The sequence below is a fragment of the Capra hircus genome, chromosome 2 (genome assembly GCF_001704415.2).
Source record: "Capra hircus breed San Clemente chromosome 2, ASM170441v1, whole genome shotgun sequence".
NCBI lineage: Eukaryota > Metazoa > Chordata > Mammalia > Artiodactyla > Bovidae > Capra > Capra hircus.
This window is the reverse complement of record NC_030809.1, coordinates 121,985,645-122,000,055: the sequence shown is the minus strand read 5'-3', so window position 1 is coordinate 122,000,055 and position 14,411 is coordinate 121,985,645. Positions and strand designations below refer to the sequence as shown.

The window sequence follows — 14,411 nt, the reverse complement described above, 5'->3', positions numbered from 1 at the left end:
TCACCTGGAAAATCCCATGGACGGAGGAGCCTGGTAGGCTACAGTCCATGGGGATCGGACATGACTGAGCGACTTCACTTTCACTTTCTTTCACAACTTGTGTTTTTATTAGAAATTTCTTACCGTGCTCTGGGCTTCCCAGATGGCACAGTAAAGAATTATCTGCCAGTGCAGGAGATGTGGTTTGATCCCTGGGTCGAGAAGGTCCTCTGGAGGAGGGCATGATAACACACTTCAGTATTCTTGCCTGGGAAATCCCATGAACAGAGGAGCCTGGCAGGCTCCAGAGGGTTGCAAAGGTTGACACAACTGAGCAGCTGAGCATGAGTTTGAATGTGTATCTGTTAATTCCAGACTCCTAATTATCTCCCGCCAATTATTTCCCCTTTGGTAATGATAGTAGTTTTTTTTTTTTCCCCTATGTCTATGGATCTATTTCTGTTTTGTATATAAATTCATTTGTATCATTTGTAAAGATTCCACATATAAGTGATATCATATGATATTTGTCTTTCTCTTTCTGGCTTAGTGTGATCATCTCTAGGTCCATCCTTGTTGCAGCAAATGGCATTTTGCATTCTTCTTGTGTTGAGTAGTGTTCCATTGCATACATATACCATATCGTCTTTATCCTTTCTTCTGCTGATGGACATTTAGATTGCTTCCATGTCTGGGGCATTGTCAATAGTGCTACAGTGAGCATAGGGGTGCATGTATAAGTATCTTTTCAAATTACGGATTTATCCAGATACGCTTCCAGGAGTGGGATTGAAGGATCATATTGTAGTTCTGTTGTTAGTTTTTTAAGGAACTTCCATACTGTTATCCTAAGTGGCTATACCCCTTTACATTCCCACCAACAGTGTAGGAGGATTCCCTTTTCTCCACATTTTCTTCAGCATTTATTTTTAGTCTTTGTAATTATGGTCATTCTGACCAGAGTGAAGTAATACCTCATTGTAATTTTGATTTGCATTTTTCTAATAATTAGCATCGTGGAGCATCTTTTCATGTGTTTTTGGACATCTGTATGTCTTCTTTGTAGAAATGCCTTTTTAGATCTTCTACCCATTTTTTGATTGGGTTGTCTTTAGGTTATTGAGCTGAATGTGCTGTTTGCATATATTGGAGATTATTCCCTTGTCAGTTACATCATTTGCAAATACCTTCTCCCATTCTGTAGGTTGGCTCTTCATTTCATTTATGGTTCTCTTTGCTGTGCAAAAGCTTTTAAGTTTAAGTAGGTCCCATTAGTTTATCTTTGTTCTTGTTTCCACTACTCTGGGAGATGGATCCCAAAAGATATGGCTGTGATTTATGTCAAAAAGTGTTCTGACCGAGTTTTCCCTACAAGTTTTTATAGTATCCAGTCTTACACTTGTCTTTAATCCAGAAAAATGTCTAATATTTTTCCAAGTCAAATAAATATTTCCCCATAATTTGCTTCAAAAATTGTAAAGAGATCATTCAAGAGCAAATTAACATAAAGGTAATAAAGAGATGATGGATAATAGTGAACTACCTTCAGGATGCTTTTGTGCTTCTCAATCAAAGAATATGGGACTCTTTAAAAGACTAAAACTTCTTATATTATCTCCATCCTCACTCCACTCCCCAAAGGTAATCACTTGTAATAGTTTTGTGTAGATATTTCTGGAGGTTGATTCCCCCAATTTGTGCCATACACTGCTGTAGACGCCAGTGAGACAACAGTGCATAAGAACAGACCAACTCTCTGATCCATCTTTATAGTCTACTGGATAAAGCATTTTGAATAAAAAAACTAATAAACGTATGGCATGACATTAGCAGTGGTAAGTGCTATGAAGTCTATAACAGGATAAAGAGAATCAAGGTGTTTACTCTTTGAGTAGGGGAGTGGTCAAGGAAGCACTTTCTACCTGAATGCAGTGAGGAAATGATCCACACATCTTGAGAAAGAGATTCTAAGCAGGGGAAACAGCAAGTGCAAAGATTCTGAGCAGACGCAAGCTTGGCAGATAGGATTATAGCAAGGAGGCCAGCACTGCCGAAGCAAAATGAATAAGGTAGAAATTGTTAACAGACATAGGTAGAGATGTAGCTTGTGGTGCGCTTCATAGGGCTCTATGAATTAAGCATTGGCATGGTCTGACTTGGGTTTCCCAGATGGCTCAACGGTAAAGAATCTGCCTTTCAATTCTGGAGACTCAGGAGATATGAGTTTGATCCTTGGGTTGGGAGAATCCCCTGGCAGAGGAAATGGCAACCCACTCCAGTATTCCTGTCTGGAGAATTCCATGGACAGAGGAGCATGGCTGTGGTCCATAGGGTCACAAAGAGTAGTACACGGCTAAGCACACAAGCACATGGTCTGATTATGCTTTAAGGGAGGCAGACACTGGCTGCAAATTCTGACAGATGTAAATGTTGAGGCTGACAGTAGCTGGAAGCAAGATTCCCTCTTATTGTTTAAGGCTTTTGATTGGATCAGGTCCACTCACATCACAGAGGGTAGTCTGCTTTACTCAAAGTCTACTGATTTCAGTGTAAAGCACATCTAAAATATACCTTCACTACAAGATCGGGCCTGGTGTTTGACCAAACAACAGAGCATCATAAGCTAGGTGTGTGAACATAAAAAATTAACTGTCACAGAGTTGTTTGTTGCTTTTTTGAGATTTGCTTTTTTATACATTAGAATATTTCATGCTTTTCTCCTTATGCACTCTGTTCCTTTATTTTTATATTCATTAATTAATCTATATCACTCTTTTTCGCCCAAAGTTATATGTTCTTCTCTCTCAGTAAATGACATCATGCATGATGACTAAGAATTGCTAGACTCCTGGGTACCACATCTGTATATGAACTCTCATATGCTGATTTGATCATGTTTGATGAACTGTCATGGATACTTTATGATTTTAGGACATATAGTCCTAAAGTCCTCCGCATCAGATTTGCAAAGGACCAATTGACAACCATTACCATGTGTCTGTCATTCTACTCAGCATAGTTGAAAATCAAGGCAACAGTAGAATTCTTGGAGCGCGGCGACATCATAGGATTACACACAATGATTCCCATTCCATCTGTCCTGTTCTTTGGCTTTATTTGATCATTGCATAAGGAATAATAGAAATGGCATCAATAATAATAGAAATGGTATAAGCCCTGAAATTTTCAAACTGTGTAGTGGAATGTCTTGCTGCGATTAACTGAGGAATCTAATTTTAAATGAACAAAGGGAGGAAAAAAACAATTTGCTTTAAATTACAATGTCCATGTCTTAGGTATAAATCAAAATCATCCAAATGTAAGAGCCAAATGAGAATTAAATATGATTTAGAGTAAGTATTAATATTAACTTTTAACTATGTCTTTTTTATCTTTATGTGTGTACATGTAATTTTGTACCTCCTGCACTTAAATTGTGTATATTTTTTCATAAGGTATTTCATAAATGCATTCATACTTTTTTAATACTTTGAAAAATAAATATTGGCAAAGGACTGTCATCCAAATATTTGTAAAATCCAGTGGAACATACAGGAAGTCATATTATCTTTTGAGCCTCCTTTTGGTAGTTTCGGGTGCTTTCGATGAACTTCCTGCTTTTGTGCCCTTTCCTTGATCCCTGCTCTCTAGAGATGATATGTGGCTTGTTCTGGAGGCTTTAGCACACGCTTTCAGCTCTGGCTACCTTCCCTCCATCGGCTTATAATCCTTAGGCCTCATTCTGTAAAAAAAGAAATCTACCAAAGCAAATGGAACCCAAAGGTCAAAGCTAAAGTGTGCCAAAAATAGCCCTGAGTTATTAAATTGGTGCACCCACAAGGAAACAACAGTCAAACAACAGACAGAGCTAGCCTGTGTTCCTCCTGGAGGCAAAGTTCAATTGCTCTCTAAAGTCTCTGCATATTTTGTGTTAAGCCTTTCACACTATTTTGCCAGTTCAGACCCTTAGGAAGTTCTGGATCACTGGAGCTGCCTTAATGCAGTTATTATTACTGGCCAGTGCCGTCAACGCTGTCTATCTGGGGCTTATATTGGAGAGTGGCAGGGCAGTACTTTCAGCTCCTGGTCATTTCCCCCTCGCACAGCTGGTTTTCTCAGCCAGCAGTTCTAAGCCCATCAGATCTGCACCCTAAAGACACATAGCGTTTGCTCTAACTTTTCCACTTGGCACTGTCTAGGTCACCTAAAATGAGCTTTTCTATTTGTTTTCATCTTTCCTTTTTTTCACTTTCTCATCTGTGCTGTTGATAACAGAATTAATATCTATAGAGTAAGTTATTATTTTCCTAAAATTTAGGGATACAAATCAAATAAAATAGCACGTGTGAATGACTTCTGTAAACTCCAAGGACTATACAAATAGTGTGTACTTTCTATGCTCAGTATACACACACTTATTAAATAGAAGACTATTTTTATAACTTCAATTCCCCTTTTTCTTTCCATCCAATATATCCTTTAATAGATATCCACTTATGAACTCTCTTCCTTATCTTATTTTATTGTTTAGTCACTAAGTACTGTCAAACTCTTTGTGACCCTATGGATTGTAGCCCGCCCGGCTCCTCTGTCCATGGGATTTCCCAGGCAAGAGTACTGGAATGGGTTCCATTTCCTTCTCCAGGGATCTTCCTGGATCAGGGATCAAACCCACGTCTTCTGCATTGGCAGGCAAATTCTTTGCTGCTGAGCCACCAGGGAAGCCCCTTCCCTGTTTTATCTTAGTTTTATTCATTATTGGAATAATATATTGATGATATTAATAATCAGTATCTCCAGACTGATATCACTGTACTTAAATGTTTGGGAAGCTTCTCAACTGTTCATGTCCATTAGTTTTTGCCTTCAAAAGATGACCGATTTGAGAAACTCAGAGCTTTCCAAATATTAACCTAGTGATTTTTTGATATAGCTCATATTAAAAGATGATCAGAGAGTGACTTGCTATACTTCAAATCCTATTTCTCTGCTTGCTTTGTTATTAGTTTTTCTTCCCTTTTCCCTGAAGTTTAATCACTATACATTTTTTGTTAATTAATTTTAATTGGAGAATAATTACTCTACAATATTGTGATTGTTTTTGACATACAGTGACATGAAACAGCCACAGGTACTCATGTGTCTCCCCATTCTAAACACCCCTCCCACCTCCCTCCCCAATCCATCCCTCTGGGTTTTCCCAGAACATCGGGTTTCCCAGAGCAGTGCCCTGTTTCATGCATTAAACTTGCACTGGTTATCTATTTTACATATGGTAATATACATGTTTCAGTGCTATTCTGTCAAATCATCCCAGCCTCACTGTCTCCCACAGGGTCAAAAATTCTGTTCTTTACATCTGTCTCTCTTTTGTTGCCTTGTGAAGAGGGTCATCATTACTGCCTTTCTAAATTCCATATATATGTGTTAATATCCCGTAGTTGTGTTTCTCTTTCTGACTTACTTCACTATGTATAATAGTCTCCAGTTTCATCCACCTCATTAGAACTAACTCAAACGCATTCCTTTTTATAGCTGAGTAATACTCCATTGTGTATATGTACCACCACTTCCTTATCCATTCATCTGCTGATGGACATCTAGGTGGCTCCCAAGTCCTAGCTATTGTAAACAGTGCTGCGGTGAACACTGGGGTACACGTGTCTCTTTCAGTTCTGGTTTCCTCGGTGTGTATGGCCAGCAGCGGGATTGCTGGGTCATAAGGCAGCTCTAGCACCAGTGTTTAAGGGATCTCCGCACTGTCCTCCAGAGTGGCTGTGCACTGTTTCCATTCCCACCAACAGTGTCAGAGGGTTCGCTTTTCTCCACACCCTCTCCAGCATTTACTGTTTGAAGACTCTTTGAGGGCAGTCATTCTGACCTGAGTGAGATGATATTTCTTTGTGGCTTTGATTTGCATTTCTCAACATTCAGAAAACGAAGATCATGGCATCCGGTCCCATCACTTCATGGGAAATAGATGGGGAAACAGTGTCAGACTTTTTTTTTTTTTTTTTGCTCCAAAATCACTGCAGATGATGTCTGCAGCCATGAAATTAAAAGACACTTATTCCTTGGAAGAAAAGTTATGATCAACCTAGATAGCATATTCAAAAGCAGAGATGTTACTTTGCCGACTAAGGTCCGTCTAGTCAAGGCTATGGTTTTTCCTGTGGTCATGTATGGATGTGAGAGTTGGACTGTGAAGAAGGCTGAGCGCCAGAGAATTGATGCTTTTGAACTGTGGTGTTGGAGAAGACTCTTGAGAGCCCCTTGGACCGCAAGGAGATCCAACCAGCCCATTCTGAAGGAGATCAGCCCTGGGATTTCTCTGGAAGGAATGATGCTAAAGCTGAAACTCCAGCACTTTGGCCACCTCATGCGAAGAGGTGACTCATTGGAAAAGACTCTGATGCCAGGAGGGATTGAGGGCAGGAAGAGAAGGGGACGACAGAGGATGAGATGGCTGGATGGCATCACTGACTCGATGGACATGAATCTGAGTGAACTCCAGGAGTTGGTGATGGACAGGGAGGCCTGGCGTGCTGCGATTCATGGGGTCACAAAGAGTCCAACACGACTGAGTGACTGAACTGAACCGAACTGAATAATGAGTGATGTTAAGCATCTTTTCATGTGTTTATTAGCCATCTGTATGTCTTCTTGGAGAAAGGTCTGTTTTGTTCTTTGGCCCACTTTTAGATTGGGTTGTTCTTTTTCCTGGTACTGAGGTACATGAGCTGCTTGTATATTTTGGAATTTAATTCTTTGTCAGTTGTTTCATTTGCTATTATTTTCTTCCACTCTGAAGGCTGCCTTTTCACCTTGCTTATATTTTCCTTCATTGTGAAAAAGCTTTTAAGTTTAATTAGGTCCCATTTGTTTATTTTTGTTTTTATTTCCATTACTTTAGGGAGGTGGGTCATAGAGGATGTTTCTGAATTTATGTTAGAGAGTGTTCTGCCTATGTTTTCCTCTAGGAGTGTTATAGTTCCTGGTATTACATTTAGATCTTTAATCAATTTTGAGTTTATTTTTGTGCATGGTATTAGAAAATGTTCTAGTTTCATTCTTTTACATATGGTTGACCAGTTTTCCCAGTACCGCTTGTTACAGAGATTGTCTTTTCTTCATTGTTTATGTTTGCTTCTTTTGTCAAAGATAAGGTGTCCATAGGTGCATGGATTTATCTCTGGACTTTCTATTTTGTTTCATTGATCTATATGTCTGTGATGACTGTAGCTTTATAGTATAGTCTGAAGTCAGGAAGGTTGATTCCTCCATTCTTCTTTCTCAAGATTGCTTTGGCTATTCAAGGTTTCTTGTGTTTCCATACAAATTTTGAAATTATTTGTTCTAGTTCTGTGAAAAATACCACTGGTAGCTTGATGGGGATTGCATTGAATCTATAGATTGCTTTGAGTAGTATACTCATTTTTACAATATTGAGTCTTCTAATCCATGAACATGGTATATTTCTCCATCTATTTGTGTCATCTTTGATTTCTTTCATCAGTTTTCCATACATAGGTCTTTTAGGTAAATTTATCCCTAAGTATTTTATTATTTTCATTGCAATGATGAATGGGATTGTTTCCTCAATTTCTCTTTCTGTTTTTCATTGTTAGTGTATAGGAATGCAAGGGATTTCTGTGTATTAACTTTATATCTTACAACTTTACTATATTCATTGATTAGCTCTAGTAGTTTTCTGGTGGTATCTTTAGGGTTTTCTGTGTAGAGGATCATGTCATTTGCAAAACAGTGAGAGTTTTACTTCTTCTTTTCCAATCTGGATTCCTCTTTTTTCTTTTTCTTCTGATTGCTGTGGCTAAGACTTCCAAAGCTATGTTGAATAGTAGTGATGAGAGTGGACACCCTCATCTTATTCCTGATTTTAGAGAAAATGCTTTCAATTTTTCACCATTAAGGATAATGTTTGCTGTGGATTTGTCATATATGGCTTTTATTATGTTGGGGTATGTTCCTTCTATGCCTGCTTTCTGGAGAGTTTTATCATAAATGGGTTTAATCACTATAAATTTTTTGTAGGAGACTGCTGGATACCGATGATGAGCTCAGTGACATTCAGTCAGATTCTGTCCCATCAGAAGTCCGGGACTGGTTGGCTTCTACCTTTACACGGAAAATGGGGATGATGAAAAAAAGATCTGAAGAAAAACCAAGATTTCGGAGCATTGTGCATGTTGTTCAAGCAGGAATTTTTGTGGAAAGGTAAGTGAACTTGTTGGTATATTAAGACAAAAGGCAGCAAATATACTTAATAATCAATATTATGAGAGTCCTATAGTTTACTTATTGAGGAAAACTATAATCATAAGTATACCTGGAATAAGAAGATTTAGGACTTTATGAGGGAATTTACCCTATAACAAAAAATATCTTGTCCTGGATTTATTTTTATTTATTTTAAATTAATATAAAGACAAATAAAGTATAGACTTTTAATGGCCATACTCAAATGAATCTTTATGAATAACTGTTTAAAAATAATTATAATACATTCATATGCTATAAACCTAACATTACCCAAATAAAATGTAGCACCTGATAAAATAAGTTCTATATTACATAACAAAATCAAGCAGGCCTTTCTCCACACTTAAGTGAAAAGGCCATCCTCTTATGACCTTGGGGTAAAGCTCTCTCATGTGCAATCTCCCTGAAGAGCTTTTTAACTTTTCTGTCACTGAAGCATTTCTGTCACTTGATGGCCCTTAGAAGCATCAAGTCAAATCACTAGAGTTTCTAATGTGAAATACATGTTAATATGACAGGATTTTATATTATTTAGCCCTTAATAACATAGCTTATTTTTCTGTCTGGAAATAAGATGTTTCAGAACTAAAACTATAAAAAGACTTGAAATAAACATCTTATATCTGACAATGTCGAGAACTAGTTCTTAAAAGTTACTTAGACTTAAACTTACTTAGACTTAAAAACAATTATACATTAAGTTATAAATAAAAAGGTTTATTTTAGTGTTATCAAAGCAAAATCAAGGAACAGAGAAAATTTTTATCAATGTATTTAAAATTAAATTTAAAGGAGACCACATTATATTTTATCGTCAGACATCTCTAGTCATTACCTCTAATAAACCTCCTAAACTTTCATCTTCCTATGCTAAAGGAACAATAAGAAGCCCTCTTGGGTTTGTAAAAATCTAAATGACAAGTATTGCAAGAAGGATTTGATGTGATTTAAAGATGTATAATAACCATAAGAAACAAAGCATCTAGGATCTTGATTTATGCCTTTATTACCCAAATTATTATTATTCAAATTACTTTGTGTATTTTTTAACCATATCTAATTGCTTTTGATGAAGAACCTTCATAATAAGTATAATGAGCTGATTAGTTAGGTGAGATGACACCTCCAACACCTAGTGCATAAACTGCTCCCAGCTCTGCCAAGTAGGACCTGAAATCTGAAACAGACAAGTAGGGCTGGAGAGAAATAATTTTTATAATAATATTCCTATTTTTTTAAACAAGTTAGGTAAGTGTATGACAGTTGATTTTTCTTAATATCAGTTTGAAAACATCTAAATAGTAGTTCAGAAACTCAGTGAAAGAATCAGAGATAAGAGTATATGTTTGCTTTAATGAAGAAATCTATATTTCGCCTTTTTGTTTAAGAAAATATAGAATTTGGCAAACTGAAAAATAAATTAAAATTATAAAAATAAACCAACTAAATTTCCATTCTCATTAAGTAGAAAATCAAGACAAATTCTCTGAAATATATTTATATGTGAAACTTTCAATTTTTTCATTTGCTACATAGAAATATCAAAATGTACTTAAGGTAACTAAATTAGTAAGTAGTCTTAAAGAAATCAAAGTACTAAAACACATAGAAATGAAATATTTCTATTACTTTTGAATTTCCATTAGTAAATATGTAAACAAAAGGATATGTTTATCTAGAATTTTCAAAAATAATCATCTTCAGTCTTGATAGTTAGAAAGGCTTCTGAGTCTTCTCTCAAGTAGCCCCTTCCAAGAATTAACCCCTCAGCAAGTCCAAGCAATTTGCTTACAGCAGTGTACCCCAAACCTACTCACTTTCTCATCTCCTCTCCAGAAACCCCAGTCTAAGCCTTTATCACCTGCCATCCGAAATACGACAATAATTGTCAACTAGGCTCCCCTCTTCTGCACTTGCCTTCTCTAAGCAAGCCACTTTCCACAGTGACCTTTAAAATATAAATTCAGTCCTGTCATTCTTAAGCTTTAAATTATCTGATTGCCTTTACCATTTCGCTGGATGTACCACTTCACCTGTTTTTTTTTTTTTAATTTTTATTTTTACTTTATTTTACTTTACAATACTGTATTGGTTTTGCCATATATTGACATGAATCCACCACGGGTGTACATGAGTTCCCAATCCTGAACCCCCCTCCCACCTCCCACCCCATATCATCTCTCTGGATCATCCCCGTGCACCGGCCCCAAGCATCCTGTATCCTGTATCGAACATATTAAAGGCAACTTCTGTGTCATAGCCTGCATGACTAGGCCCCCTTACCTAGTCATCTAATGCTACTATCACCCTTTACTGAATATCTATACTAGTATGATTTCAATTCCATGGATATCCAATACTTTGGCCACCTGATGCAAACAACTGACTCATTGGGAAAGACCCTGATGCTGGGAAAGATTGAAGGCAGGAGGAGAAGGGGATGACAGAGGATAAGATGTTTGATGGCATGGCTGACTTGATGGATATAAGTTTGAGCAAGCTTCGGGAGTTGGTGATGGGCAGGGAAGCCTGGTATGCTGCAGTCCATGGGGTCACAAAAAGTCAGACATGACTGAATGACTGAACTGAACTTTCTTCCCTTGGGACCAGTAATTCTGCTCTTTCCTCTGTCAGAAATGATTTTCCCCAAACTTCACTCTGACTAGCCATTTCTATCTTTCCAAAGGCCTTTCCTGGTTACTCTGTATACTTTCCATCACTTGCTCTATCCCAACCAGTGAGTGATTTACCTCATAGCATTTAGTGCTGTTTTTACTCAGGTATTATTTCTTATTTACTGTCCCTCTTCACCACTAAATAAACCCTGTGAAAGCAACACATAGTTTTCTTATTCTCCACTGAATAGTCTCTTGTCCACCACGTCTGGTATATGATAGTTCTTTTTTAAGTTTTTGAATTATATTTTGCAACTGTAATATAAAACCTTCCAAAAATAATCGTCCCTATTTCCAGTTGAACTTTTACCACTTACAGGAGAACAGGAAATTCATTGTTCTTTTTCAGCAACTTGTAATATATCGACTATTTACTCATATGTGAGACCACTGTGTTAAGGTTTCTCCCACATTCATTCTCCAGAATGAGTCATTCTACTCTTCCATGCTAATTTTCTAAGTTTTCATCCTAATACACTGTTCCCAAGTATAGAGTTAGAAAATGATAATGAAGTCGTTTCTCCTTCTCCTTAGAAGAGTAATCCCCTTCCTTCTCTTTCTTTATATTTAATGAGAATATACAGGGATATTCACTTCTCAAACTTGCTCCAAGTCTAAGAAACATCAGAGTTCTCACTGAACCCAAAGAGCCTTGAAGAATGCCAGAATTGGAGCCAATGGTATTGGCAGCAGAACAATGAGAACAGCAATGCTGATATTAAGAGTAATGACTTTCTGGGACTTCCCTGCTACTCCAGTGTTTGAGAATCCTTCTGCCAATGCAAAAGACACCGGTATGGTCCCTGCTCTGGAAAGATCCCACATGCCTTGGTGCAACTAAGGCCATGGGCCAGAATTACTGAACCCATGCACCCTAGAGTCAATTTCCCCTAGCAAGAGAAGCCACCACAATGAGAAGCCGGCACACTGCAACTCCTAAAAGTAGTTCCTGGTCACTGCAACTAGAGAAAGCCTGAGCATAGCAACGAAGACTCAGAACAGGCAAAAATAAATAAACAAGCATTTAAAAAATAATAACAGCTTTCTTATATTGAGTACTTATAATAATGTGACATTAGGTATTTATATCATTTATCTTCATAAAAAGTGTATGATTATCTGTATTTTGCAGATAACTGACATTAGCTTTCCAGAGGTCACACAGCTGGTAATTGGTTAACCTGTGATCCAAGATCCAAATTGTGTGTTCTCTTTGCTATATAATGCTGCCTTTTGTGCCATGAAATTACACAGATTTAAAGTTACTTAATTTTTAAAGTTTCTTATTCCTGACCACTTATCTCCATTACCCCTGTACCTCCAATTTTTAGTAATGATTCAAAAAATAGAAAAAGCCATTTGTTTCTTCAAAAAACAACAAAACTAAATATCATTACTGAAAGTAATTATTTTCTGGGCCTTTTCAGTTCAGTTCAGTAGCTCAGTTGTGTGTGACTCTTTGCCACCCCATAGACTGCAGTACACCAGGCTTCCCTGTCCGTCACCAACTCCCAGAGTTTGCTCAAACAAATGTCCATTGAGTCGGTGATACCATCCAACCATCTCATCCTATGTTGTCCCTTTCTCCTCCTGCCTTCAATCTTTCCCAGCATCAGGGTCTTTTCCAGTGAGTCAGTTTTTTGCATCAGGTGGCTAAAATATTGGAGCTTCAGCTTCAGCATCAGTCCTTCCAATGAATATTTAGGACTGATTTCCTTTAGGATGCACTGGCTTGATCTCCTTGCAGTCCAAGGGACTCTTAATAGCCTTCTCCAATACCATGGTAAAAAAAAAAAAAGCATCAATTCTTTGGCACTCAGCTTTCTTTATGGTCCAACTCTCACATCCATACGTGACCACTGGAAAAACCATAGCCTTGACTAGATGGACCTTAGTCGGCAAAGTAATGTCTCTGCTTTTGAATATGCTCTGTAGGTTGGTCAGAGCTTTTCTTCCAAGGAGCAAGTGTCTTTTAATTTAATTGTTGCAGTCACCATCTGCACTGATTTTGGAGCCCCAGAAAATGAAGTCTCTCACTATTTCCATTGTTTCCCCCTCTATTTGCCATGAAGAGGTGGGACTGGATGCTATGATCTTCGTTTTTTGAATGCTGAGTTTTAAGCCAGCTTTTTCACTCTCCACTTTCACTTTCATCAAAAAGCTCTTTAGTTCCTCTTTGCCTGGACCTTTATATTGTGGTTAAATTGTTTCCTTGTTCTGCAAGATTAACTTGTTCTGCAAGTTCTCCACCTATCTGAGTGGAGCAAGTAATGTTAGTATTTTTCTGATAGGCTGCTCTGAAATCTTCCAACTGATATAGAGGATAAGGATAATTTTTTTATTATAACTTTGCCACATCTAAAAATTATTTAAGGTCATTTAAGACAAAAACTAAATTGTTATTTTCAGTAGCTCAGTAGTGTCCAATTCTTTGTGACTCCATGGACTATAGCATGCCAGGCTTTCCTATTCTTCATCCTCTCTCAGAGCTTGCTCAAACTCATGTTCATTGAGTCAGTGATGCCAACCAACCATCTTGTCCTCTGTCTTCCCCTTCTCCTCCTGCCTTCAATCTTTCCCAGCCTCAGGGTCTTTTCCAAGGAGTTGGCTCTTTGTATCATGTGGCCAAAGTACTGGAGCTTCAGTTTCAGTCCTTCCAATGAATATTCAAGACTGATTTCCTTTAGGATTGACTTGTTGGATCTCCTTGCTGTCCAAGGGACTCTCAAGAGTCTTCTCCAACACCACAGTTCAAAAACATCAATTCTTTGGTGCCTTCTTCATGATCCAACTCTCAGATCCGTATATAACTACTGGAAAAACCATAGCTTTGTCTGTGGGGACCTTTGTTGGCAAAGTAATGTCTTTGCTTTTTAATATGCTGTCTAGGTTTTTATAGCTTTTCTTTCAAGGAGCAAATGTTTTTTTTTTTAATTTCATGGCTGCAGTTGCCATCTGCAGTAATTTTGGAGCCCAAGAAAATAAAGTCTGTCACTGTTTCCATTGTTTCCCCATCTATTTACCATGAAGTAGTGAAACCAGATGCCATGATCTTAGTTTTTTGAATGTGAATTTTAAAGTGGGAACATGGAAATAAAGTAACAAGGTCTCTGTAATAAAATGGGAAGATACTTTATCAAGAAAGCCTAATATCTATGTAAGTAAACACAATATTTTAATTCTGAGCATTTGAGAAGTGAAGATTAAAAAGGAAAACATGAAAAATTATTTGGTTTTTATTATCTTAAAAAAAGGTAGCATTTACATAGGAACTGAGTAATGTCTTATGAATTTTTAACATAAGATACATTGAGTCAAAAGGGTTAATATTTCCCTTACTGATTTTATAAAAGATGCAGAATGTTTTCTTATATTCTTATATTTCTTATATTGACCCCCAATATAATGATACAGTCATTAAATTATGGCTTTGTTCAGGCATCTTGTAGGGAGAAGTTACTATAGTATAAGCTAGAA

At 37.3% G+C, this 14,411-nt stretch overlaps 1 protein-coding gene across 4 annotated transcripts in view; it reads left to right on the top strand.

The window, feature by feature from the left end:
• Positions 1-14,411, top strand: part of PDE1A (phosphodiesterase 1A) — a 386,812-nt gene that overhangs the window by 280,165 nt on the left and 92,236 nt on the right. For all 4 annotated transcript variants that reach the window (XM_005675891.3, XM_013968481.2, XM_013968476.2 and 1 more), the window contains one exon: positions 8,032-8,214. In XM_005675891.3, coding sequence (XP_005675948.1) covers positions 8,032-8,214 — 183 coding nt within the window. The remainder of the gene's footprint in view (positions 1-8,031; positions 8,215-14,411) is intronic.